Raw genomic sequence first — 27,959 nt, forward strand, 5'->3', positions numbered from 1 at the left:
CCCATCCCTGGAGGGCTCATTAGTCCTTCCTCATTAACAAAAGTTACTCATCCTTTTAAAACAGAACCAAGAATATCCTGGAAATGCCTCGGTTTGCTGAGTTCTCGCATCAAAGGAATGACTGAAATGGAGGGTGGCCGCACGTGAGGCTCCCCAGCACGTGGGGAGGGTGAGATGCTGGGGCAGGGGCTCCTGCTTTCCCCTGGTGCCCATCACCCGGCCTCCGGGCTGCGGCCAGCGCCTCTGGGTGCCCCCACCCTTTGGGCTGGGACAGTAAAACTGCCTCTCTCCTCCAGCAAGAACACGGCCAAGGCCCAGCTTTGCCCATCCCTGCTAAACCCTCCTGCTTTGGGGTCCCCATCAGCCCCGGGGATGAGACACCCCGAACTGCACGTGGGGTGCAAGGACGGCGCCCACCAAACCGGCACCGCTGTGAGCCCCACGGCGTCGCCTGCCCCACATCCCGGCTGCATCATCCTGCCCAGGACACCTCCGGGCAAGGGGGGAGCCCCGGGGCTGCAGTAGCCGGGCCACGTCCCTGCCCGGGGCCACGGGGGACCCTGGGCTTGAGGTATTTTCAGCAGATGAGCAAATCCAGCGACGATGCGCCCGCGGGATGGCGAGGGGGTGAGTCACAGCCGCGCTGAATCAGAGCGTTAATTCGCAGCGATGAAGCACGCTCCCATTGCAATCGCCCAAAAGGAGCCCAAACAGCCGGAAAAACCCCACTAAAAAGTAACATTAATTTATTAGAACATTCATGATAAAAACCAAGATTCTCTTTACATGTGTTTGGTGATTTTTTTTTTTTCCTTTTTATACAAGAGAATTTTCATTGCTTTTTTTTTTTTCCTCCTGGAGACAGAGCAGGGCAGGCAGGCGCAGGCAGCGACGTGGGCTCTCGCCCCCGTGGGACGAAGCCACACGGACGCCGGTCCCCAGGGTCCCGGTTGGGACGTGGAGCGGGTGGGCATGCGGGACGGGTGCCCACCAAGGCAGAGGGGACGCGTGGCAAGGCACGGCATGGGGAGGGGAAGCACCCCAAAGCATGGGGGGGGCAGCACCCGGGTGGCACATGGTGGGAGCCGGGTGGCAGGTGGGGGACGAGGTGACGCACTCGAGGACAATGCAAGACAACCTGAGCCCAGGAGGGCTGTTAAGTCACCTAAAACCCAGCGCTCCCCCCAGCCAAGCCTTGGGGACAGACACCCCCAGCCATCCCCCTCAGGGGGCAGATTGTCCCCCCCCGCCACCCTCCCAGCCCCAACATGTCCCCACACTGGGCAAGCTGGCTCTTCCCCAGCTCCTCTTGGTTGCAGGGAGAGACAAACAATCCTCCCCATGTAGCAAATGGAACTCCCCCCCCATGCCCCCTGCCCGTGCCTGGGGGGCCCGGACGCCGTCTTTGGTTAAGAAGCGGCCGAAGCCGCTGCCGAACTGGCACAGGGCGAGGTGGCAGAGGGTCCCCGCGGGGATGGGTGACAGGCAGTGGTTCCAGGAGGGACAGAGAGGCCCAGGCTTGCGGGGCCGCTCGAAGCGAGGGGGGACCCGGCTCCCCCCTTGCATGGCTATAGGAGATTTATTGAACAAGACCTGGCGTGAAATGCGGGGCTGGGGGAGAGGGTCCCGGGGGGCAGGTGGCCCCGTGGGGGACACGGCCACAGCAGGGAGCAGTGGCACGAGCCTGGGGGGTCCCAGGTGAGGTGGTGGGTGCCCCAGCCCAGAGCCGGGCTCCTGTCTTCCCATCTCCCCACTCCGGAGCAGGCAGAACACCAGCCAGGGAGAGACAAAGCCTCGGACCCCCCAGGCAGAGCCCACCCTGCGCCGGCCGCAGCTGCGGGCAGGTCCTGAGTGGGGGGAAAGCCCCCCCGGGGCTGCGAGGCACCTGCAGATCCCAGTGCCGGGCGGTAAATTGTCCGTCACCCCCAGCCCACGGTGGCTGAGGAACCCGGTGACATCCCGGGGGCTCCGTCCCCGCTCCTCGGGGCCAGCCCAGGGCTCGCTGGGCAGAGCTGTCCTGGCAATCCCGGTCCATCCAGGATGGTCTCTCCATCCCAAACCCGGTGTGTAGTGAGAGAGGAAACCAAAAGGAGAGCAAAGAAATGAATGAAGAGAGAAAAACCGTACAGAGGCGTGGGAGGCTTCGCACACTGGCAGCTACTGGCCCTTGGGGATGAAGGGCTCCCCCTCCTCCGGCTCCGGCCGCGGCCCCGGGTCGCTCAGACATCGCAGCATCCGCTGGTTGCTGGGGCTGTCGCTGGTCCCCGGGGTGAAGACGTCGTCAGTTCCCGGGGAGGAAGGCTCCTTCGCCCGCATCACCAGCCCTTCCTCATCCTCCTCGGGTGAGGGCGGGAGCCCGCCGCAGCCCTTGGGCTCCTCGTTCACCAGGTCCACGGACTCCGGGGACTGCGGGGACGCTGGGTCGATGGTGATGATGGGCAGGTTCTCCGAGTCTGCCTTGGGTTCATAGGCCAGCGGGTCTGCGGGGGCAGAGAGGGGTCAGGATAACCTGGGGAAGGGAAAGGGGGTCTCAGGGACCCCCAGCTAATGCACCCCATATGTTCGGGGCTGGGATGCCCGGGCTGTCTCTCTCTCTGATTTCTAAGCCTGTTGTTCAATTCCTTTTTTCTGATCGCCACATCCCATCCGGAGCCACTCCAGACAGCCCAGCCCTGCTTCCCAGGACTGAGCTGTTCGCAAGGGACAAAGCTGCCCTCTGCCGATTAACCGCCGGCTCCGCCAGCACCAGCATCACACCCTGTCACACTGTCCCCAGAGCAGGAGAGGAGACACAGAACAGGAGGAACCAAAGATGGCAGAGAAAATGTGTGCTGGGAGTGCAGGGGCAGGTCTTGGGGCTGAGCACTCCTGGTCCTCTCCTCCATAGAAGGCAGGGACAGGCACATCCAGAGATGTGGCTGCATGGATGGAGCGAACTGAGCTCCAGACAGATCTACCGAGCGGCCAGGCTGATTTCCCAGCAGGAACCGTGCTGGGAAGCGAAACGTGGGATTCTGCCCAGGCTCGAGAACAGCAAACCCTGGGGCTTGGTTGCATCACACACAGGGGAGTGGGATGGGGATGATCGGGGCTGGGGAGCTGCAGAGCTGAGGGGCTGCAGGAAACGGCCTCAGGTTGCGCCAGGCGAGGTTGAGGTTGGATCTGGGGAACAATTTCTTCCCCAAAGGGCTGTGGGGCATTGGAACAGGCTGCCCAGGGCAGTGCTGGAGTCACCATCCCTGGAGGGGTTGGACAGACCGAGATGAGGTTCTCAGGGACATGGGGCAGTGCCAGGGCTGGGGGAACGGTTGGACTCGATGATTTGAGGGTCTTTTCCAACCTAAATGGTTCTCTGATTCTATCAAAGTGCCGGTGATGCCCAGCAAGGTGCCAGCAGTGACGATCCCACCTACCTGAGCCGATGCGAGCCCGGGACATGGTGGGCGAATCCAGCTTGTGAGCCGGCACTGTCAGGTAGTTGTTCATCTGGAATGCGAACACAGGGACCATCTCCATTGGAGTGACCAGCATAAACGGGGAGGGGGAGGCAGGGAACTGACCCCAGGATGAGGGAGAAGCAGCAGTGAGACACAGAGGACATGTGTGTGCATCCTCCAAGCCACGCTGCGAGGACTTGCTCAGGGGCTGGGGGGTTCAGAGGACCCCCAAGGTGTGTGGGGCTGACCCACTGGCATCTGACCCTCACGCCCTCCCCATGCAGGACCCTGATGTCCTTCCCAGGCTGGGAAGCTCTCCTTGGCCCCCCATCCCCACCCAGCCTGCGGCAGCATCCCTATGACACCTTCTGTTCCAGCTGCCGGGCCTTCTGCCGCCGCAGGAGCATCTGGTTCCACGCTTCCTCGTAGGGGTCGGCCACGAGCGTGTGCCGGTTGTAGGATCGCAACTGGGAGAAGGCCCCGAGAAAAGGAAATGTTAAAAAAAAATTTTAAAAAGACACACAGAAAGGCACCATTTCCCTTGGAGATGGATGAAACAGCCATCGGTGGACACCTTACCCGCTGCCTGGTTTTCTGCAGGTTGTTGCGAAGGATTTTGCGGATCTCCTCCTCCTTGTCCTTGGACAGGGCGGGCAGGATGCGCTCCACAGGGAGGGTCTTGGGGTTGATGTTCCTGCAGGGACAGACAGGATTCAGAGTGACACGGCGATGGCCATGGCAGGGTCCATGGGTTCCTTGCCCTGTGGCCACAAGCAGGGAACACTCAGCCTACACGGGGGCCTGTCAGAGGCACAGGACGGCCAGGGAACTCACTGGATGGAGACGGTGGAGACAGCGGAGGGGATCTTGCCTATGCCCCCGCTCTCCACAAGCTCAATTGCCTGCTTCATCTCCATCTTGTGATAAAACGCGATGAGCTGGGGCTCCTTGGACCGCTCTCCTGCAATCAGGCACTTCTTCACGTACTTCTTGTTGAAGCGATTCAGCCTTCCCGAGGACAGGAGGAAAGGAGGAGCAGAGAAATATCAGACCTGGCCCTGCGCCGGCACCACCTCCCCACTCCCCATCCCTGGCCCGGGGCAGCAGATCATAGAATCATCAAATAGTTTGGGTTGAAGGGACCTTAAAGCTCCCCCAGTGCCCCCCCTGCCACGAGCAGGGACATCTGCACCAGCTCAGGTTGCTCAGAGCCCCGTCCAGCCTGGCCTGGGATGTCTCCAGGGATGGTTCAGCCACCACCTCTCTGGCCAACCTGGGCCAGGCTCTCACCACCCTCAGGGCCAACAATTTCTTCCTCATGTCCGGCCTGAATCTCCCTCCTTTAGTTTAAAACCATCACTCCTTGTCCTGTCACAACAGGCCCTGCTCAAAAGTCTGTCCCCATCTTTCTTATCGGCCCCTTTTAAGTCCAGAAAGGCCACACTAAGGTCTCCCCGGAGCTTCTTTTCTCCAGCTGAACCCCCCAACTCTCTCAGCCTGTGTGTGTGGATATCACAGCCTGGGGAAAAACCTGATACAGGGCTGATAAACCTCCTGGGTCATGATTCAAACCCTTCCCCATCTCCAACACAGGTCCTCCAAGTCACCAAACCTCCCCACTCACTTGTCCTTCCAGTGGTGATGCCCATAGTGACCACAGATGTCCTCGATCCCCGTCAGAAGGTGATCCAAGAACTGCAAGAGAAGGTCCGAGGCGTAGGCAGCTCGCAGGGCTGTTGCACAGCCTCTCCCCACCCCGACACCCACGCTGACACAGGGGTGAGGGCACTTGGGGGGGCAAAATTAGGGCTGTGGGTCCAGACTGGGCCTCAGGAGGGCAGCACGGTCCTACCCAACCGGGCGGCTGGGCTACCAGGCACAGGGGAAGTCTGGGTCAGAGCGGGCACTGGACAACACAGACGGGGAGAACCCTCGCTCCGTTCCCCCTTACCTTGGGCATGGATTTAGGGGCAGGTCCCGCTCTGTAAACCCGCCTGGTTACAGTGGTGGAGGTGGCAGAAGCAGAGAGAGAAGAGGGCAAAAGCGGCGAAGAGAAGGGCCGGCCGGGCGCAGCGGGTTACCTGCGTGTGGATCTCTTCGTTGATGGAGCGTTTTGTCTCTTGCTTCTTCTTCACGGCCAGCAGGTCCACCAAGGGCCGGATGGTCATGCCCTGGGGAATGGGGAGGGGGGTGAGACCCCAAGGGAGAGGGGTGGGTTCAGCACAGCCAAACCACGGGGCTCCTGCACTGCTGGTGTCACTTCATAGAATCATGGAATAGTTTGTGTTGAAGGGACCTTCCCAGCGCCCCCCGTGCCCCCCCTGCCACGAGCAGGGACATCTGCACCAGCTCAGGTTGCTCAGAGCCCCGTCCAGCCTGGCCTGGGATGTCTCCAGGGATGGTTCAGCCACCACCTCTCTGGCCAACCTGGGCCAGGCTCTCACCACCCTCAGGGCCAACGATTCCTTCCTCATGTCCAGCCTGAATCTCTCTCCTTTAGTTTAAACCATCACCCCTTGTCCTGTCACAACAGGCCCTGCTCAAAAGTCTGTCCCCATCTTTCTCATCGTCCCCTTTTAAGCACTGAAAGGCCGCACTAAGGTCTCCCCGGAGCTTCTCTTCTCCAGCTGAACCCCCCAGCTCTCTCGGCCTGTCCTCCCAGCAGAGCTGCTCTTCGGAGCATTTCTGGGGCTCCTCTGGCCCCTCTCCAGCAGGTCCATGTGTGTCCTGTGCTGAGGACCCAGAGCTGGACACAGTACTCAAGAGCTTTTGGAGAAGGGGGACAGTGACAGGGTTAGGGATGGAGGCTGGGGATGTGCTCCTCACTCTCCACACACACGTGTGGCTCACTGAATTTCCCTCTGAAGCCAGCCGGTCACCACCTGCGTGCCACCAACCTGCACGAAAACGGTGAAGAAGATGACGGTGATGATGGCTGTGAGGAACATGTCCCTCATGCCGAAATGCTTATAGTCCAGGAGGTAGCAGAGGGAGAAGGCGATGGCTCCCCGCAGGCCCCCGTAGGCGATAATGAACTGGTCCTTCGGTGTCAGCTTCACAATTCGGAACTTGTTGATGAACCAGGTGAGGACCAGGACGCCTGGGGGAGCAGGGCAGGGCCTTGGGTGAGCAGATGGTGAAAAATGTCTTCCAGCCCCAAAAAGACCCACCCCAGCTGTGTCACCCCCTCAGGGCGATGGGTGCAGGTGGGTGCTGTTCTGTTCACTCATCCCAACACCCCTCACCAGCTTCAACCCCACGTCGAGCACAAACGTGGCCTCCACCCCACCTCCCCACAAAGCCAACCCCCAGCAAGGCTGATGGTGGAGCAGTGCCACCCAGTCAACCCCAGTCTCCCCAGCAACGCAAACTGGGGCCTCACGGCTCTGAGAGTTGCCCTTCACCCATGACCATCTCCAAGGACTTTGCCACCACACTGACACCTCACCTAAAACTCTTGCGATGAGGCAGAAGAGCAACGTGCTGATGACAAAGGTCCAGTTCCAGTAGTGGTGGCCAGCCACGGTGGAGACACCCAGGAAGATGAAGATGAGGGTCTCGCTCACACTGCTCCACATCTTGAGGAAATACTTGATGGTGGTGTGGGACTTGTGCGAGATGTTGGCCTCCACGTAGGGCCGCATGACCACGCCAGAGGCGATGAGCCTACGGGCAAGGTCAGGGCACTCAGCAGCCACGGGGACACAGGGACAGCCCTGCCTGCTACTGTGTGCCCGGGAGAAGCATAGAATCGCAGAACAGTTTGGGTTGAAGGGACCTTAAAGCTCCCCCAGTGCCCCCCCTGCCATGAGCAGGGACATCTGCACCAGCTCAGGTTGCTCAGAGCCCCGTCCAGCCTGGCCTGGGATGTCTCCAGGGATGGTTCAGCCACCACCTCTCTGGCCAACCTGGGCCAGGCTCTCACCACTCTCATAATAAAAAATTTCTTCCTTATACCTAGTTCATCATGTAGTAGATCATACTCCAGTTACACCTTGTACTGCCGCGCGTTTCCGGATTCCTTTTGGACTCGGTTGTGCTGCTGCTGAGCCGTTCATTTCAGCAGGCAGTCAGAAAAGGTTTCTTTTAGACTGTATATCACATATGTAAACACTTCGTTCTAACTCAATAGCTGTTTTTCCATATATGTGAACATTACTTGCCCAGTGTAATTGTTCTTACACTTAAAAAGTATCCATTGCTACTCTTCCTGTTCTCTCAGGCTTTTCTTTCTACCTCCTATTTATATTTTATCTAAAAATGAAAGTAGAATGGGACACGGGCTGCCAGCGCCCTGGGATCTGTGGGACAACTCCAGAGAGTCACTTCCCGCACCTGCCTCCCTGCACATCCCAGCCCAAACGCACCTCTGGCCCTCACTGGGTACATACTGGCCATACGGGGACAGCCAAAAGGCTGTGGTTACACCAGAGTAAATCGTCCCAGCGGTCCTGGGGACCGGAGGGCACCTCATCCCAGCCCTGCCCAACTCACGCCATGATGCCGGAGAGGTGGAAGAGCTCGGCGGAGAGATACGCCATGTAGCTGTAGAGGAAGACGAAGAGGGGCTCGATGACTCGGATGTGGGAGGTGAAGCGGGACGTGAAGGCAGCGATCACCCCGTAAATGACTCCCACGAAGACGCCGCCCAGCGACACCACGAAGAAGCTGAGGAAGCCGAGGATGATATCGATAATGGTGACCTGCTCAAAGGTGGCGAACTCCTCAAAGAGGTGGTAAAGGACCTGGGGAGGAGAAGGGAGAGGGGGGTTCACACTGTCCCCCCAGCAAGGGACAGCCTCATCTCAGAGGAGACCTGCACAGGGCCCTTCCTTGGGACAGCAAAGGGAGCGGGGCAGGTGTCCAACACCTGAGATGAGCAGTGCCAGTGCTCGGTGACCCTGAGCTGGGGCCTGTGCTGGGCCAAAAAACGCTGGTGGTGCTTTGCTGTGCAAGACACAGACCCAGAGCGACCAGCTTCCCGTTCTCTGTGGCCCACAGGGACAGAGAATCATAGAATCATTTGGGTTGGAAAAGACCCTCAAGATCATTGAGTCCAAGCATCAACCCACCCCTGGCACTGACCCATGTCCCTGAGAACCTCATCTCCGCATGGAGCCATGGGAGGTGTGTCTGGGCCAGCTCTGCTCTCCAACACAGACCCTGCAGGGAGCCCCTCTGGTCAAAAAAGCGGGGAGAAGTGGCTGGAAAAAGCCCCGTGGTGGGACAGCGTGTTCCTCGTCACCAGGAGCCTCGTCAGCAGCTTGCGGCGCAGCCAGCTCCACAGCGGACAGCTGGGATGTGGGAGAGGAGCCAGGAAAAAGTGATGGGTTAGGAGTAAATCTAGAGGTCAGCTCTGCAGAGAGGACATCGCACTGATGGCCGAGCCAGCACCTGGACACAGATGTCCTTCGGAAATGGCGCAGCCCCGGAGCTGGTGGCTGGGTCCCCGAAGGTCCCAAAGGTCTCTGTGAAGCTGCTGCTCAAAGATTGCGGTTCAGGAGTGACCAAGGAGGTCTACCCTGGTGGTAGCCCCCATGGCTTCCCCCTTGCCACGGCTGGCCATGTTCTGCCCTCCCACCTCCTTGGTGCTGCAGCTGGGGGACAGCGAGGAAGACCATGCGAGGAAGGAGACGGGAGGGAGCAGCAGTGACGTGGCAGCACTGCCCGACCCCGCGCCAGCCCCTCACGCTCCCGCTTGGCCAGGACAGGCACGAGCATGGCTGCAGGCAGCGATTTCACCCCGGAGAGCAGATCCCCAGCAGATCAAGGCATCGGGGACAATCCTGCTCATCACTGAGAGGCACGAGTTGGCCAGGGACGTGCTCTCGGCCTCCCCAAACCACCAAGGTAAACGCTTCACCTTAACCCACCTCTGCAGTGTTTTAAGTCACTATATTTTGCTATACACCCGCAAACGGTGAGGAGCAAGCGGAGCTGCTGCTGGCAGGAGGCACCTGGCAGCTTCCGACGGCCCAGTCTACGGGTCTGATCGACAGCTGCCCATCCTGCTGCTACCCAAAAATGCTCCACTGAAGCAAACCCCATCCCCTTGGGTGATCCCCCTCATCCACTTACGACCGTGACGGCGTCGTTCAGCAGGGATTCCCCGAAGACCAAGATGTGGAGCAGCTCGTTGATGTGGATCTCCTCAAAAACGGCCAACACGGCCACCGGGTCCACGGCTGAGATGATGCTGCCGAAGAGCAGGTTGGCCAAGAGGCCGATGTGGTTCAGGCTGGGGCCACCGAGCTGGCACACAGCGTACATGAGGCCACCCAAGAAGAAGGCGTTCCAGAGCGTCCCCACCACGGCGAAGATGAGGATGGTGCCCAGGTTCTCGGTGAATTGGCGCAAGGGGAGGAAGTAGCCGGCATCCAAGATGATGGGTGGAAGGAGGACGAGGAAGAAGATGTCCGACTTGAGGATGGGGGGTTTTTCACCCACCCCTTTGATGAGCCCCCCAACCAGAAGGCCCACCACGATGAGCAGGCAGCTCTCAGGGACGATGCTGGACACCGAAGGGATCACGTGGAAGCCTGGAGAGAAGGAGAAGAGAGCAAGACACACGTTTGCTCTGTGAACGGAGGATGGTCTCTGCAGGAGGACACCCTTGCAGGAGTCAGGGACCAGCTCCCAGCCCTCCCCTCTACTCCTCAGGATCCTTTTCTCTTTGTGCGCCTCAGTTTCCCCTTCTAACCCCCTTCTAACCCCCTTCTTCCCCATGCTGTAAAGCGGAAACTGCAGCTTCACCAGACCCACATACCCTGATATTGCTTGATCTCAGGCCAGAAGAATAACGGTGAGTCCCAGTTCCAAAGGCGGCAGCCGCCCTCTGGGCACCCCAGGGTCTCTGAGGGGACCCCAGTCCCCGGTCTGTGGCATGGGCAGCATGACCCCAATTTCATAGAATCACAGAACAGTTTGGGTTGAAGGAGCTTCCCAGCTTCCCCAGTGCCCCCCTGCCACGAGCAGGGACATCTGCACCAGCTCAGGTTGCTCAGAGCCCCGTCCAGCCTGGCCTGGGATGTCTCCAGGGACGGTTCAGCCACCACCTCTCTGGCCAACCTGGGCCAGGCTCTCACCACCCTCAGGGCCAACGATTCCTTCCTCATGTCCAGCCTGAATCTCCCTCCTTTAGTGTAAAACCACAACCCCTTGTCCTGTTGCAACAGGTCAGCCAGGACCCGCTGGGATGACACCCACAGCCCCGATGCCGCCCGGGCAGCACGATGCCAACCACGGCAGCGCTTCAGCCAACGCACCGATACCCACGGAAGGATTTTGGGTTCCCTGGATCCTCTCCCAGGCTTTATAATTATTATTTTGAAGTGAGGCACATTTGTTCCCTGGCAAGGGAAGCAGTTTAAAATAAGGAACCCTGCCTTGGCATCCCATGTTCCCCCGTTCCTTCCGGCCGGGCGGCTCTGCCATCTGCACAGCATTTCACAACAGATTAAAAAAAAATATTCTCTCTCTAACGAGTCGTCGTCCCGCTGATGATCCGGAGCCGCTCTGTGCCGTGGCGAACCCCCCGTCGAGCCTGCAGGGACCACATCTGCGCTCATCCCTCCTCCACCTGCGCGGCCGAGCGGGGAAAGTGCCGCACGAATCTGGCTCCGATGGGAAAAGCGGCTGCTTCCACAATCCCTCATCGCGCCCGAGGCTCCATGCAGGGCCAGCCACACCATTTTGGGTCTTGGGTATTGGAGCGAGTCTGGTTTCTACGTCAGCTTTGCCGCAGCAGCACCGATCGCCGAGCAAACCCCCCTGTGGTCCTCAGGCTGCGGCACACGGGGACACCGGGAGGAGATGGGAACCATCCCATTGACCTCCCAGTGTCCAACCACCTGAATTCAGAGACCTCCCGGCATGGCTGAGGTTTCTGATTTACCCCCCCAGGATTTTTCTTCTGTCTCCGATCCCCCCACGCAAGCGCAGAGCACCCCAAGGCAGGGAGCTCCCCATGCGGGGGAAAGACAATAATGCCCTTTTCCAAGCTCAGCTCAAGCGAACGCCGGGAACAACCGGCCCTTCCAGCTCACCAGGTGATTGCCCATCTCAACATATGCCAGCCCTGGCTGAAATAAGGTTTAAAGCCACGCAAGCAGCAAGAAGCCGGCGGAAAACCAGTTTTCGCTTTGCTAAGTATGTTCAATCATGAAGAAAACATAAACGCTGACAATTAAGCATCTCTGAGTTCTTCCCCACAGGCCCCAGGATCCCATTAAACTGGAACATTCGCGTGCTGATGTGAATTCAACGTTTTAGAGCCTTTTTGTAGGGCCCTAAAAATACACTCACATGGGCTGCATGTTAATTATGCCTTTGATTTCGCTGAATCTCAGCCATTTCTCGCTCCCTGCGTTCCCCGCTCGGTATTTTTAGAGCACTCCAAAGCTCATCGGTACCAATCTGTTGCTGGGATCCTGCTGGGATCCAGCTCTGAGTGCTGGGCCAGCATCCCGCGTGGGGTGCGGGTGATTAACGGGATGAAACGCTCTCACCACGGGGGCGACGCCAGGCAGGGAGAACTGTCCCAATCCCAGCTTTTCCCGTGGAGAATCACCCACTGGTTTTCTTGAACCCCCCCAGTGACGAGAGTCCCCCGAGACCCCGTTTTCCCGAGAGCCGCCCGCGATCCCCAAATCTCCAGCGCAGGGCACGTACAGTCACCCAAGTTTCTTCCTTTGGAAAACAAACTCCGTGGGAGCAGTTCCCCTCTCAGCGTCATCAAACACCACCGAAAACTATTAAAAGCAAGAACAGTTGAGTAAACATCAACCCCGAGAGCTTGAGCAAACAAGGAAAAGGAATTCCAGAAGTTAACAGTTCCTATTAAAATGGTTCTTTGGCCACATCGCGCACCCTGGTTTGCGTGTGCCCAGCACGGCAAACACGGGGATCGCCCCCCGCTGGTGCTCAGCTCTTCCTTGGGCCCGGCTTTCCAGTCTGAACTGATTCCATGATCCTCTGATTCTCACACTGTGGCTAAAATAGAGGAGATCTCCGTGCCCCGAGCCGCTCACGGTGATTTGGGAACCCCTCTCAAGGCCAGAGGGGATGATTTGCAGCTCTCAAACCAACAGCAGCTCTGGAGGCGGTTTCGGTGCCGGGAACCTACAGCACAAGGGCGCAGGGAGCATCGCCCTTCGCTCAGCCCACAGCACAGAGCCCTGAGGGTCGCAGGCGCCGTGTCCTACAGCATCCATAAGGTCCTCTCCCTCCCCGATGCCATTTCCCTGTCCCACCCATGCCTCTCCCTCCCCATCACCCCAGCCGCTGCAATCCAGCTCCATATGGCAGGAGACCCAAGGTCGGGCTTAGTCAGAGCTCTGGCAGCGCTCGCCTGATTTTAAAGACCTCTCTTAAAGCGGTACGGAAAGAACATTTTAATCGCATTCTAATCAAATACTTGAAAAGAACGTTTATGATGAAAGCAAGGAGGTAAAGCTTTCATGTGCTCCCCTGCTCCAGGCCAGGTCGGGGAGATGTTTTCATCTCCCACCCCGGCTCCTGCCGTGGGGACATTGCTGAAGTCAGAGCTTTAAGAGCCGCTGCACTCCCCACGGCCCTGAAAAGCACTGGCGTTCAGAGGCGAGAAATAAAATAAAATTAAATTTTAAAAATATTTATGTATATATAAAAATATAGACAATGTTGATTCCAGAGGCAGCCTGCATCATGAGACAGCGTGCCAGCCCTGGGGACCACGGGGTCCGCCCAGTCTCCCCAGCTGGAATTTCCATCGGTCATCACATCCTCCCAGAGCCGCAGGTTGAATTAGGCTGGGATTAACGTCCCTTCCTCCCCCAGGAGGAAAAGAGACAGGAAGGAGGAAGGAAGAAAACCCACTTGGTTGGTGCTTGAGCTGGAGCCGGGTGAAAAGGGGGAGGAAGGAGGGACGGGAGCACGTGCCGTGGCTGCTCAGCACCATCGCGGTTAAGCGGGATGCTCCTGCGGCTTCCCCGGGAAGCCCACGCGCACACGGGAGCGTTGCGGGAAGGCCAGGCTGCTCCCAGGAAGATGCCTGTTAGCTGAGAGGGGGCACAAGAAATGAGAACGGTTACAAAAACACCCCATCCTCCCAGGCATCAGGAGTTTATCAGAGCAGCTGCAGGCTCCAGCAGGCAGGCGGCAGCCCCGAGAGAGAAATTACACAATTATTAACCAGGGATTAGGCAGCTCTTCCATCTCCTGGATGATTTTTTTTTTTTCCTGAAAGGAGGTAGATGAGGGGTTAGTGTGGGCGGCGAAGACCCCTGGGTGATGCTGGCTGCTGTCCTGGGGACCCCTGGGCGCTTGTTTGGGCTGCAGGGTGGGATGGAGCAGCTGCGGGGTTTGGGTGCGGAGCTGGAAAAACCCCAGGAGAGGACCCGGGGGGCCGGGAAGGAGGCGGCGAGGGGGAGCAGGCATGCTCAGAAGGGCTGCCCTTCTGAAGGACACTGCAGAGGACCGGCTGGAGGAGACACACGTGGCTCGGCAGCACCGGGGTCCCTCCAAAGGCCACTTTAACCCTTCAGGACACCCGGCTGGCAGGGACACGGGGACCACGGAGAGCCCGGACACGTGGATGTTTTGCTGGATGAGCCACAAAGTCACTGATGTGTCACCATCCACGGGGACTCGTGATCTGCAAAGCCATTACCCAGCACCGTCCCCTTTTTTCTCCGCTTCGAAGAAAGCGCGGGGCAGGGATGGGGCTGGGGCTGCGCTCCAGGGTCTGCAGAGCACCGGGACCCCCGACCTGGAGTTCACAGCCTGTATTTTGGGGCAGTAGAGGCTCGAGGATGTGGGTTAAAACCCTGCAAGGATGGCGACACAGGAACAGAACATTTTGCAACCAGCTCCCAGGGGAAAACCCATTCCAGGCTCTTAGATTCCAGCCACGGCTTCTTTCCGTTTATTCCCTTTCCTCCCCAAAACGGTGCTGGATTCCTCTCTACCCTGCCCGAAGATCAGCCAGGTTTGCTGGTTGCTGGTGGCCTCCAGCACAACCCTTGTGGGATGTTTTGTAGCTGCTGGGAGCGCCGGGGTCCTGCTGTGCATCCTCCTTTGAAAAACAAAGCTGGATCCATCGACCTGCCTGCAAAGATGGAGCGAGGAAGCCGGGGAAGGGCACGGAGAGAGAGCTGCATGCACCCGGCACCGGGACGGGCACCAGATATAACGGGGAAGTCTCGAGGGAGTGGGATGAAAATTGAACTTGCTAGAAAGGAATTAAATAGCTGGTGATTTAGGCCTAAAAATAGAGCAAAGCCACAGCTGGTGTCACCCCGCAAGGGGAGGTAGGAAAACTGCGATACTTAAATTACAGCCCTTGGGTCTCGCAAGCTCCAGCGTCAGCACCTGCCCTGAACCTTCAGCCCTGCCGAGCACCAGCGCGGCTCCCGACGGCTTTGCCAAATCCCTTTCTGCTTCACCGCGGGGCAGGTCCAGGTCTCCCGAGTGATCCTGCAGCTCTCTTCGGGCTGGTTTCAGCGATTTGGGTTGGTTTCAGCGATTTGGATTGGTCGGGGCAACCTTTAAGATAAGCATCCAATGGCTGCCAAGTCCGGAATGGAAAAACTTTGATCTTCCACCCCAAAATGACATTTCCTGGTTAGAATTGGACTTGGTTTGGGTTTTTTTGTTTTGAGGGGTTTTTTGGGGTTTTCTTGTTGGTTTTTTTTTTAATTACATGGGTACAGAAAGAGCTCCTAAGGAAAACCATTTCCTCTAGATCAAATCAAACGTTTCACTCAACCCTCATTATTTTCTTGTCGCTAATTACGAAGAAAAGCCAAGAACCAGGAAGGTATAGTAATTAATTTATACTGCTTTTTGTGACTCACTGAGTTAATGCAGACACCGCACAGCCAGCACCCACCCAAACCTTGTGTGTGCAAAGCCAGGACAGGCAGAGAAGGGAAAAACAAGAAACCCAGCCCTAATTTTGGGGATCGCTCCTCTGCGCCCCAGCCTGATGCTCAGGACTTAGCTTAAAATCCACGAGCAGCCAGCATTGCCTTGCAGCCTCCAGCCAGTTCCAGTCTGCACAAAGTGGGGATCGAATACAATCACTTTGTCTGCTAAAAGCAAATCAAGACGGGATGCGGACGGGGAGGGAGACGAAGCACCGCGGGGTCTGTGCACCCAACACGAGGTGCCAGCGCAGCCCGGCTGGGATCCTGACCAGCTCCCAGTCCCCAGCTCTGAGCTGGATCGCACACAAAGTCCCTAGAAGTTGTGTCACCGCAGTCAATAGCCATTAAGACCCGTTGCTAATTGCCGAAGGTACGGTTTTATTTTCTCTCGGTGTGACGTGGCCGTCCCTCTTGCCTACAGACCTTGCTCAAACACCCGGGTCGCACCTTGCAGCCGCTGGATCGCCCCTTGTTTTCCCTCTTTTCCCCCTGTACTGCAAACAAACTGGGGACAAATGGAAATTTTCCTGCGATAGGAGACCGAGAGCCGCCTGGTACAGCCTCCAGCTCGCTAAATCCCGTGTATTCAGCCCCAACGCCCACGGCGGGGCAGGTGTGCATGAGAAGGTGACCTGCCTGGCCCCTGCCTGCTTTGCAGGAGATAAGAACAAGCGTTGATAGCATCGGGCCAGCCCATGAACGAGTCAAACCTGAAAGCTACGGAACAAAAAGCAGATGCTGTCAGGTACCAGCGTGCAACAGCTTTGCTGCAGCTCGGAGAATCAGCCACGGCGACCGATAATGCGTGGACTTTGCAAGGGCTCATGCAAACGGGCTGTGCCATCCAAAGGGATGCGGAGGTGCAAAACTTCACACCTTGTCTGTGCAGCCCCCTCCCAGATGTGCGCAGCATCTGGGAGCAGAGGATGATGACAGCACTAAGAGGAAACCACAAGGTTGTTCCTTTACAGTAGGGCGAGATTCGGAGACGAAAAAAGGTTCCAAAAAGATGAGCAGCCCGGGGAACACAACCAAAGGCATCGCTGCGTCCTGCAGCAGCCAGAGTCACCAGCCGCATGCAGATGAGCCCAGCTCCCCACCTGCCCTGCCGCCAGCCCCGTAAGCAAAACGCATCCCTTGGCAAGGGAAATCTCATTTTCTCTGCCCGAAACCCTGCTGGAAGGTCGCAGGGGAGGAGGAGGAGGATGCTGCGCTGCGGGTGAGTGAGCGGCGAGCGTCGCGGGACCTCGGTGGCAGCACCGCAGTGCTGCAAAGCGGGAGGAGGACGCATGGATCCCAGGCAGGCAGGAGAGCTCTGAATCATCCGCAGACACCCTGGATATCAGCCTGCCAGGATGGGCGGGCCCCCCCTTGCAGAAAAGCGCTGTATACACTTACAAACAAGCTGTTTACGCAGCCTAAGAGGACTTCAGCGATAACAAGGAGAGATCTCTTCCTTGGGGCACAAACTCACCCCTCCAGCACAAAGCTGGGGCTGGGGGGGCTGCTCCTTGATTTGCATTTGCCTGCTTGGCTATTCCCCCATCCAAAGGGGCTTCGTCTCTCTCTTTTCCCAAGCACCCTCTCTTTTCCCAAGCACCCGGCATGGGACAGCTTGGGGAAGCCCCCCGAGACCTTTGCATGGTCCAACAGCCCGGGGTTCCCTGCAGCTCCACAAACCAGACAGCAAATGTTCTTGTCGCCAAGCCTGAGACTTTGCAGACAAGCGCCAAACAGCCGGCAGCAATTCCTCCCAATTAAACCTCGCTGCCCTGATACAGAAAATCTGGTCAGGCAGGCAAGCCAGCGAACAGCCCGAGCACTCTCTAATCCTCCCCCCTCCAACTCGAAAAGATACGCTAATTAATTAAGATCAACCCAAACTAAACAGTTGGCTCTGCTGGGCTGCACGGAGCAGCTTGCAGCAAACTCTAATTGTGGCGCTGGCACCATCAGCGGGAAAGGGACTCATCCTGCTGCCCGTCTGCACCGCTCCACCCTGTGCTTTCACTTGCCTTAGGCTTGGCTTTAGGTTAGGCTTAGATTTCGGAACCGGCCTGCCCAGGGTTCCGGCCCAGCCCTGCAGAGCTGGGCCTGACCTGGGACACCCGCTGCGTTCGGGGGAGACCCGTACCCAGGAAAACCTGCCTAAAACAGGCAGAGAAGTGCCAGGCTGCAGGGGCAATCGCTGCCTCCCTGACTCACCCTTTGATTCAGCTGGCGACGCACACACAAGCCCTAAAAAAGGCTTTTTTAGTAGAAACACTTGAATACTTGTTTTTTCGAGAGCAGGGAGAACCGACGCAGCAAAGGCACGTACCCTCGTTTTATCTCCGAAGCACTCACGAGAAATTAACAGATCAATTGGGAGTCTTTTATAGAGCTGGTATTAATTTCCTCCAAGCTGTAAAAGGGAAATGAGAGACAAAAGACATTAAATGGACCTGCCCAGGTCCCCAAGTGAATGGCGTGAGAGCTGGCGTGAGAACCCAGCAGCTCCCCATTTCCAGTCCTATGTTTAGATAATGCTTCACCTTCAAATGAGAAGAAAAGCCAAGGACACTCTGCATGAAGAGCAGATATTAAAAAAGACCTAATTGCTTATTAAAGAGCAAGAAACCCACGGCGCCCTGGACTGTCACCCGACAGCTACCGCATTTTAAACAGGGAGGAAAACACGGAGCCAACTGGAGATGCTGCTGGAGCAGAGGTGGCTTGGGAAGCTTCAAGGTTCGGTCCCATCGCGTCTTGAAGGAACCTCTTCCAGATCCAGCTGTGCCCAGCTGTGAGCAGAGCAGCCCCCTCCACCGCTCTGCAGCTCCAGACGAGCTGCTGCGAAACCCAACGTTCTCTGGAGAAGAAATTGGTGGCTATTTAAAATCCCCGGTGACTTCAGGGTGCTGCGGTGACCCCGATCCCGCTGACTCGGTGACTACACTCCTCTAACGGGCGCCTTACAAGGCCGCTCCCAAACCACAGGCGGAGATTAGCAAACCTGCTTAAAGCCTTCAGGCGAGCTCCACACAGGTTTTCTAAGGCGGGACTGTGCAAATCCTCACCAGCTTGTGGCATTAACCCAGCAAGGGCCGGGCACGTGGGTTCCGAGATGCACGGGGACAAACCGCCAAACAAATCTCTGCTGCTGCTGCTCGAAGACTCATTTTGACTCTTGTCCACCAGCTCTGGTGGCTGGGCTCTTCTGGCACAGCTCATTTACCCAGAAAACTGAGTTTTCCATAGGGCAACAGCGTCCTCACCCGGGCTTATATTCTTCAAAAGCATCAGAAGAGTGACAGCAGCTGGACTCGAGCGTTTTGAGGAGGCCCTAATAAAAGAAGGTCTGGAAAAACTGCTCCAGGGAAAGGAGCCAGGAGCTAAACGTAACCACGCAGCAGCCACGCTCTCCCAGTTGCTTCAGCTGGTGCCACGAACGGCCGGGTGAGGAGGGCTCAGCACCGCGCGTCTGCCTGAGCCTGGGGATTTCTACAATAAAACCTGCCCAGTTACTTTGCGCACGGTGCAAAGCGAAATTTCACGCTGCCTGATGCAGATATTGAATTGCTCTGGAGCAGAGGGTACTCAAGGTGATGTGAAAAGACAGTACTTGGTCACCCAAAATCTATAGAATCACAGAATCATTTTGGTTGGAAAAGCCCCTCGGGATCATCAAGTCCAACCGTTCCCCAGCCCCGGCACTGCCCCATGTCCTGAGAACCTCATGTCCGTCTGTCCAACCCCTCCAGGGATGGTGACTCCAGCACTGCCCTGGGCAGCCTGTTCCAATGCCCCACAGCCCTTTGGGGAAGAAATTGTTCCCCACATCCAACCTCAGCCTCCCCTGGCGCAACTTGAGGCCGTTTCCTCTGGTCCTGGCGCTTGTTCCTGGGGAGAAGAGACCAACACACCCTCCATGCTACAATAATAAAATAAGGCTCCAGCTGCTCTCCCGGCTCCTTGTCCCCAACCACACGATGCAGCATTTAACACACGGCTCCCGCCGGCCCTCGAGGCCTCGGGAAGAGTTAAAGCCGAGCCCGCCCGAGGTGACCATGACAAACTCCCCAGTGCCAATCGCCCTTCCCAGGAAGGGCAGATTTCCTACCGGGAACGCGGGCAGGAAAGACAAACAAAAGCTTTTCAGGAAATAACCTGTTGGTCTCCGCTCCGATGGGAGGGAGGAGGCAATTGCAATTATCGCTGATTACTACCGGGCTTTGCAAACCCAGACAAAGCAACAGCACTTGTCGCACACGCCAGCGACGAGTCGAGAGCCAAGACGAGCGCCCGGTCGCCTTCACCCCTTGCCCAGATTTGGGCACAAGCAGCCGGAATGTGGAGACCCCCCCCTGCTAACCGCAGTGCCAGTGAGACCCGGGGGATGGAGAACCAGCCCCGTCAGACGACATTTCAGCCTCTGAGCATCCCCCTCAGGCGGGATGCAGGAGATGCTATTTCGCACCCAGCCAAGCTGACAGAATCGCTCCCGGGAGCAGATGCTCGCTCCTCTATGCAGCATTTCAGACAGGAGAGGAGCAAAACCCCCCCAGGGAGCGATGCTGCCGTGGGAAAAGCGCTCCCAAGGGAAACTGAGGCACTGGCAGGGCTGGATGCACCAGCTCTTCTCTTTAAAGGCCTTTGTGTGCTTAAGTCTGTGCCTGTGGCACTTGCGCTGTGACAATCTCCAGCGCCGGGGTGGGAAGCTGCCTTCTCTCCAAATACATCATTAAGATTTAGCATGCCGTGGCACCGAAATGCAGCATAATTCCAGGCACTGAAAAAAAAAACCACACTGCAAAAGGGAGTCTGTTTCTGCAAATGTACATCTTGCAGGCTTGACAGAGAGAGGGGAATTATTATATTTCCCTACTAGTACCCTCTATTAAGTGGAATTTAAGAGCTGTCCCTCAAGGTTGATTGCATTGCGACTTTCCAGAGACAAAGAGCATTGATGTGATGATGTTTGTGCGTCACTTCTGGGCAACCCAAGGAAACTAATTTGTTCTCTTCCGATTACAAAAAGTACTTTGTATTCTCCAACTTTCCGCGTGGGGATCTCAAAACATCAGCCCAGCTTCAAACGAGCCTTCGGTCACCCCCGTCCCTATCAAATCCATCCCGTGGGTCAGGTTCTCTTGGGAAGGAACCCCAAGCCGTGGGTGAGGTACGACCCAAGGTGACACATCACCCAATTTGTTCTCATTACTCCACCGCAAGCAATGATCAATCTTTGGTCTCGCCTTTTCTGACAAACACGCAGCGACGTGTGTGTGCATGCCCTTCTGCAGAGCTTTTCGTTGCATTTCTTCCTTCCCAAGCAGAAACACACGTGTTCTTCTGCCCGAGAAAAGAGCAAAAGAACAAAACACAACACGAGAGCCATCCCTCAATTAACACACAACTGGAAGACCCTGGAAAATTAGATAAGCAAGATATCAAATGCCATGTAAAATAGATGGTGGTTATACCGCTTGCCTAAGACCAGCGCCGCGAAGCAAGAGGAACAAGCATCAGCACTTGGTCCAAGTCAAACCACCGCCACCACTTCCCCGCTTCCCCAGCCCAGATTTGCAAACCCCGAGGCTGTTCTCAAACCTCCAGCAGCAGCTCTGAGCCCCGACGGGCGAGAACAAAGCCCTGACGACCCAGGCAGAGCTATAACCCAGCTCGGTCTCCGCTCAGCAAGCCTGTGTTTTCACAGAGTATTCCGGATGGATTTCAGTTTTTATTTGAACAAATTAAGCCTTGGGGACCCAAAAGAGAAGAAAAAAAAAAATAAATCAAATGTTTACAAGGCAGCTGCAGTAATTCATCCTCGTTGTTGCTTACTTTTAAAATTTCCTCTCTCGGCACTCAGAGCTCCAAGGACGCTCTAGTGAGGGACCAACTCCTGCGTGACCCTGGGACAGTCTCTACAGCCCCATCATCTCCACAGCCAACACCCAGGACTTGCAGGAGGGAAAAGGGAAAGCATTATGGTGACGAAATACTCTTCTGCAAGTCTAATGAGCGCCTGGTTTATACAAGTGCCACTGAGATCTGTCCCTCCGTGCCCCAGTTTTATATGCTCGTAACCCAAAGAACGACTCTCTCCCATCCACCAAAGCCCAGTTTCCCCTTCTCCCGCCTCCTCAAACCCCGAAGGACTCTATTTAACTACGCTAATTGCAGGCAAAAGACTTGTTCTCCAGCCCCCTAATTCCCAAAGGGACTCCAGCACCGCTGGGTCTCGTGAATAAGCCGCAGTTGGGTGCCAGGGCAATTGGGGACTGAGGACATGAACCAAACAGGCCAAATCGCGGATGAAACAACAACTGGGGTTCCTGAGCGGCCTCGGGGTCCAGAAAGCCGCGCGGTGAACCGGGCACAGCCGCGGGTGACAGGGTCCCTGCGGGGACAAAGCCGCGGCTGCAAACCCAGCGTAATTCTGCTTTAATGGACACCGGGGCTCACCGGGGAGGCGTGGGCTGCGATTACAGACAGGTTCAGCTTTTCCTGCTCCATCACCATCCCCTATTTCACAGCGGGAACCTTTCACTCTTCCAGCACTAATTAATGTAATGGTTTTCTCAGTTCTGTGGAAGGAATAGTTTGGATGGTTTTTTTGCTCAGACAGCAGCAATGGGCAGATTAGGGAGGAGAAAAAGATGCTGTGGCTGCTCTTTCTGAGACGGCAAAGCCGAGAGAAAGGGAAACCACAGCATGTGTTTGGAAGCAGAAACGCAACAAGTCTGCGTTAGAAGAGGCTGTTAAAATTCATTATCATGACAATTTACCCTTCCATGGCACCAGCTGCATCGGTATTTCAAAATCCTTTCCTGACAGTTATTCATCAAGCCTCAATTCCCCTGCAGAACAGCCACCAGCTCACCGATACAAACAGGGAAACCTTTGGGGTGATCTCCGACCACACGCCACCTTGATACCTGCAGCCCACGCATAAAATAAGCCGGGGCTGCCGCCTGTGAGTGGGCAGGGTTTAAGACAAACATTTCCCTCCGGCTCGGCGAGGGAATCCACATCAACCAGTCCCATAGATCCAGATAAACGAGCCCACGAAACCTCGGGCAGCTCTTCCCACCAGGCGGGCTCTGCCGACGGCCGTCCCAGCCGAGTCCCGAGGAGCCAACCTTGCAGAACAGAGATAACCTCGTCCCGTACATCAGACACGCATATTTCCAACACGATGACGAAGGCTGGGGTGACGCACGGCTCCAGACTCTCCTTTGCTGACCTCTTTCCGAGCCTTGCAGGCGGCAGCAATGTCCCCGCACCGGGGGCTTTGCTCTGGGGTGTTTCTGCTGCGTCTTGTCTCAAGATCCAGCTCCAGCAACAGGTTTCCTACTCCACTTATCGCACCTCACCCAAACAAATCCTCGAGTCACAGAATTATTTTGGTTGGAAAAGCCTCTCAGGATCATCGAGTCCAACCGTTCCCCCAGTCCTGGCACTGCCCCATGTCCTGAGAACCTCATCTCCCCATCTTTTCTGTACGACCTCTGGGGTGGCCCCTCCAAAAGCCCCGGTCTCAGGAGAGGGATGTGGGCTGATAAAAGCATTTGAAAAGCACCCAAGTGTTTTAGCACCCAAATCCCACTGCCAGCCAGCAGCCGCCAGCCTCTAGAAGTGTTTCTCTGGCAGTTTTGTCACCGTCCCCGCTCCTTCGAGCGCAGGAGCCACCCGGCCATGCCCAGAGCCTCTGCCAGGCTCCACAACCCCACTCGCGCACGTCGTGTTTTGCTCTTCCCAGCTCCTATCACCAGCCCGCAGGCACCAGGAACTTCCTTAATCTTGTTCGTCCCGCGACACCAGCAGCGATGGGGATGGCCAGCACCGGCCAAAGGCAACCGCTGCCGCAGGAGCAGCACCAGAGCCTGGCACCGGGTTGCCCTGTGCCCAGTAAACCAGGCTGAGATGTGTCACCAACCAACCCCAAAGCAGCAGCGTGTCCCCACATCTCGCACCGCTGCCCGCAGCTCTGCGCTCGCTTTTCGCTCGCTCTGCCCAGCCTCCCTCCCCGGCTCGCTTTACACCAGCCCGACAACCGCACGGGGGTGATTTTTTTCTGCAAGTAGCAGGTTGGTGCTGGCTGCCGTCAGACGGGAGGGAGAGAGAACGCCCCAGACAACAGCCTGCAAAGGGGGACGAGGAGACAGAGCAATGACTCAGTGATTGCTACAGGCTCCAGCCCCAACAGGAGCAGCGCACCCGGCAGCGAGCGGCGTGCATCGGCGAGCAAAAGCAAGGTAGGAGAGGTCGGATGTGAAGAAGTGCCTCGCAGGGACCCTCTGCAGCAGTCTCCAGCATGGACATATAGGAAATCGAGTCCCCACCACCCTCTTGAGCTGTGGGTGGAACGGCCAGGATGCTCCGTGGAAGCTCTCAGACGCAAAAGAGCCGCCTGGTGCAGACAGACGGCCCCGCGGACAGATGTCTCAATCCAAGGCAGCTCCTAATGAGGGACGGAAATATGACTGCTGTGCTTTTCTGCTTTAGAAGGCAGGGGCTGAGATGTGCTCTGGGGACGCAGGTCACCCCAACTCTTCTCCAAGCCAAGGGGGTTTGTAATAAAGGTCTGATGGCCCCGGCCCGTGACCACCCAGCCAGCACAGCAACTGCTCACCGCAATCTGTTATTTACATTCCTGACTCACTCCTGCCCTTTCTCCTGAAATGGAAAAATATTTACGGCCGAACCCAAATTTCCCTGAACATCTCCTGGAGTGTGTGAGCCCAAGGGTCAGTCTTCAGAGTCAGGAGACCGGGTTCTTGTGCTGAGAGACCCCCCAAGCCCTTCCCTACCCCTCCTTGGGCATGGCACAAAGGAAGCCCTTAAAATATCCTTGCAAAACCTTGGAGATGGGCACAGCGGGCTTCTGATTTGGATGTTTTATGAAAGTCCGACCTCCTGTAGCAATGCAACAGGTTGAGACAAAGTCTGGGTGCAGCCTTCTCAGCAGCGAAGGCTCATGCTTCTCCACGTTTACCGGTAAAGCCGAGGCAGCACATCCCCAGGTGTGCTGCACGGAGCTGGTGTGGCTTTGCAGGAGCACGGATGTAGCTGTGCCTCACCCCCCTCTTCTCCTACACAGGCTCAAAATACCGCGTGAGTATTAAGCAAAGCAGCCGGCACCAGCCTTCCCTTTCTCTACTGGGATTAGCAAACCAGAAACAGCCCATGCCTGCAGGACACGCTGGGGTGACATGTCGCTCTGTCCCACAAAGCCACCGCCTGTCAGGTGGCGAATCCCCCAGGAACTAACAAAAGGCATTTTACAAAATCTGCATTGAGGGGAAGGGCTCAACTCACGCCTTTGATTCCCCAAACAAACTCGCAGTTCGGGCTGCTGGAGAGAGCATACATCACCTGGAAGGGACAACGCCAGGGCTCATTTGAGTCCGAAGAGCTGTCTGAAGCGTCAAGAGTGATAAGGGGAAACTGAGCAACAGGAGAAGGGTCAGGTTGCATCTCCTGGCCCAAAACTGAGCCCTGTAAGCACTTCTGAGCTCCTCAACGTGGTCACGCTGCGCCACGCCAGCGGATGACACCCAGAAACTATTCACAGGGCTGAAGACTCTTGTGTTTTGCAGCAATACGTGGCTCAATCCCCAGCTCCGACCCAGCAAAGGGGCACCCTGAGCTGCAGCAGAAGCTGGGGAAGGGAAGTCAGGAGGTGCCAAATTGTCATGCACAGCCCACGCTGCACAAATTCCTTCTCTTGGAGAAAAGATGTTTGTCCTCTGCACCTCAGGGTTTTGCAGGGTTACCCCGATGCACATTAACAGGACAGGAAGGAGAGAGGAAAAGCTGCAGATTCCTGCTCTGCTCATCATCCCCTTTCCCCTCTGCAAGGAACCTGCAGCTTCCAAACCCCACTGGGTTCGGGGAGCCCGGAGCTGCATGTGCCTCGTCCTGCTGTCAGGGCTTGCACTGCACAGGCAGCAGCGCCCGGTTGTGTAAGAGCCATCTCTGGGTGGGAAAAAAAGCATATTCTGCTGCCCCTGAACAACCTCCTCTGATCCAGGGCAGGATTGGTGGGGCCAGTATTCACACACTGAGCAGCGAGCCATTTTTGCAGGTCATGAGCCTGAATATGCAGCTGTACCAGCAACTTGGGAATGATGTACCAAGACAAACATGAACAAGCAACATTATCCCCTCGCTTTGATGCAGCTTCAAAACCCTGGAGGGGCCAAGGACAAGGATTCCCCAGGACTGCTCTGCTGTTGAAGCCCCTGCTAGAGGTGCAGGTATGATTTCGGCACAATCAGCATCCCTGGAGCTCTGCAGATCACCTGCCATCTCTGGAACACCTTTGCCAAACTTGCACGGCAGCTCCTCCTAAAATATACCCCTTAAACACGCAGTCTTGCATAATACTTTTAACACGTAAGAACCATGGGGACTCAGCTCACCGCCAGAAATAACTTCTCCCGCAGCACCGACAAGCCCTAACTTCAGGCAAAAGCGGCAGGAACGGCCTCACGCAGCGACCAGCACCGAAGGGTGCCCGTGGCAGGGGGGGTGGCGATGCCCCTGTGCCCCCCACCACGTCCGTCCCTGGGGAACCGCTTTCTGCTGCCCATTCTGGTGCTCTCCAGCGGCGGTTTCTCAAAGCACGCCCCGAGCAGGGACGCAGGCCAGCGCCGTTAGCCCCTCCTTTCTCCACCAGCTTCCGCACAGATACTTCTGATTTCATCACTCGGTGCTCCGCGAGGCAGCAGGACTGCAAACGCAGTGCAATAGCCCCGAACAGCTAGCAGAGGTCGCTTAACATGCGCTGGGCGAGCCCTGGGAAAGGAGATTTCACGGCTGCATTGCCCATGGTGAGGCACCTTCGAGCTGAACGTGCCTTGAATCATTTTGGGCAAGGCCAGGAAGGGATAAACCCCACGGATCCCACCCAGTTCCACTCCCCAACGCTTGTCTCGCAGACAGGCAGGAAGCCTCTGGGTCTGAAGTGTTTGCGCTCCTGCGCCTACATGTAAATAAAACACCCAGGAGGGACTGGGAAAATGGGGCTTCACGTGCCTACGCACACTCGCACAGGCTGGGAAGGGGATAAGGTATTTTTAGAAAAGACTGGGCAGGGAGGATCTAAGTTCCTGGGGGTCTCTCGGACCCCTCCGGGCCAGGACAGGACACAGCTTCCAACAGGCACCAGCTCCAAAAAGCTCCCAAAGCAAGACTTCCATCAGCGAGCTGGAGTGCTCCATAAGGAGCACTGCCGTTAGCATTATTAAATCGCTGATGGTAATTGAGGCGCAAAATGAAGGAAACGCAGAGCTCCCCTCCCACTCATCACCCGCTCCTAGGCAGGAACAGGCAAACATTTCACCTGCCCTCTTGGCTCTGTCGCCACCGATGGGACCGGGGCCAGTCCGACCTCTGCACTGCCGGCGCCGGGTCCGGCACGCCGGTGCTGGTGCGCGCGGAGCAGTTACATCACGTCACACGCTTTGGGGTAATTCAGTTGGTATTGATCCAGCTGCAGAAGTTTGGAAAACACTTTGTCAACAACCTCCACCCCGGCAGATTGATGCTTTCCCAGAGCAGGTCATCATAGCGGGTGACTTTTCCCAGCTCTCTGGCCCCTGATGCTCGTTATCTTTAACGCAGAAATCCTCCGGATGCTTTGCAGCAGGGGCAGCTGCCCACCCCGGTTTGCTGTGGAGGGGCAGGAAGAGGAGGCTGAAGCACTGGGAGATTTTTTTTTTAAGTGACTTCTCCAAGGTTACAAAAGGCATCTGTGGTTGAGAAAAGGAAGCAAGGAAACAAACCGGATGCTTCCTCCTCACTGCTGCCCGAGTGCCAAAGGGAGGAAAAGAAACCTGGTCCCGGCAGGGATGGTCAGGGGTCAGGGAGCATCTGCAGCGAGACGAGCGAGCCCGTGGCCGAGCAAAGGGGCTGGGGGGCCGCTGCCCTGCCTGCCAGGCCTACGGCGCTGACCCAAGGTCGTGGGGAGAGCCGTGCCCACCCCTGCCCCAGCCTGCCTGGGGGGTTTGCACAGGGGAATTTGCTCTGCTTTGCTTGAGGGGTCCCAGCCTGGGATGCTCTGGGTGGTTCATCTTTGGGATGCTCAGGGGGTCCCTCCTTGGGATGGATGCTCAGGGGGTCCCAGCCTGGGATGCTCTGGGTGGTTCGTCTTTGGGATGCTCTGGCGGTCCCTCCTTGGGATGCTCTGGGGTTCCCTCCTTGGGATGCTCAGGGCACCTGCCCCATAAACCCGGGGGTCCCTCCCCGGTGCTCCCCTCCAAGAGCCCACCGTGCCGCCAGCGACCTACCCAGCTTCATGAGACAGGCCAGCAGGATCCAGAGGGAGATCTCGAAGGGCATGCGGACGCGGGCGTAGTCGGTGCCCAGCACGGGGAAGGCTTTGCGGTGCTTGGCGTGCCCCTCGCCCGAGCCGTTGGCCGGTTGCTTGTTCAGCGGGTGGATCTCCTGGGCGGACGGGGGGGGCGCGGGGGTGAAACCCCCCATGTCTGCCCCCGGTAGCGGGGCCGGTTGGCCCTGCGGGGGCTCGGAGGGGTTGGCCTGCAAGCCCTGCCCGGGGAGCAGCGGCCCCAGCAGCAGCAGGGCCCAGGGGAGGGCGCGCAGGGCCGCGGCGCCCATGGCGGCG

General features: G+C 57.2%; 1 protein-coding gene across 1 annotated transcript; it reads right to left on the reverse strand.

The window, feature by feature from the left end:
- Window positions 1-753: 753 nt before the first annotated feature.
- Window positions 754-27,959, reverse strand: SLC9A1 (solute carrier family 9 member A1). The gene is made up of 12 exons (XM_065650645.1): window positions 27,625-27,959; window positions 9,516-9,976; window positions 7,932-8,182; window positions 6,886-7,103; window positions 6,335-6,537; window positions 5,519-5,608; window positions 5,062-5,132; window positions 4,272-4,445; window positions 4,017-4,131; window positions 3,803-3,904; window positions 3,414-3,486; window positions 754-2,480 (listed from the first exon to the last, which is right to left on the reverse strand). Exons 1-12 carry the CDS (start codon window positions 27,950-27,952, stop codon window positions 2,158-2,160), a joined length of 2,409 nt encoding a protein of 802 aa, XP_065506717.1. The 5' UTR covers window positions 27,953-27,959; the 3' UTR covers window positions 754-2,157.

This window comes from Caloenas nicobarica, chromosome 23 (genome assembly GCF_036013445.1).
Source record: "Caloenas nicobarica isolate bCalNic1 chromosome 23, bCalNic1.hap1, whole genome shotgun sequence".
NCBI classification, from domain to species: Eukaryota; Metazoa; Chordata; class Aves; order Columbiformes; family Columbidae; genus Caloenas; species Caloenas nicobarica.

Coding starts and splice junctions, on each gene's coding strand:
- SLC9A1 (XM_065650645.1), bottom strand. CDS start 27,952: ATGGGCGCCGCGGCCCTGCGCGCCCTCCCCTGGGCCCTGCTGCTGCTG. Junction 8,183..9,515: donor TGAACGACGCCGTCACGGTC/GTAAGTGGATGA, acceptor TCTCCTCCCCAG/GTCCTTTACCACCTCTTTGA. Junction 5,609..6,334: donor TCTTCACCGTTTTCGTGCAG/GTTGGTGGCACG, acceptor CCCATTCCCCAG/GGCATGACCATCCGGCCCTT.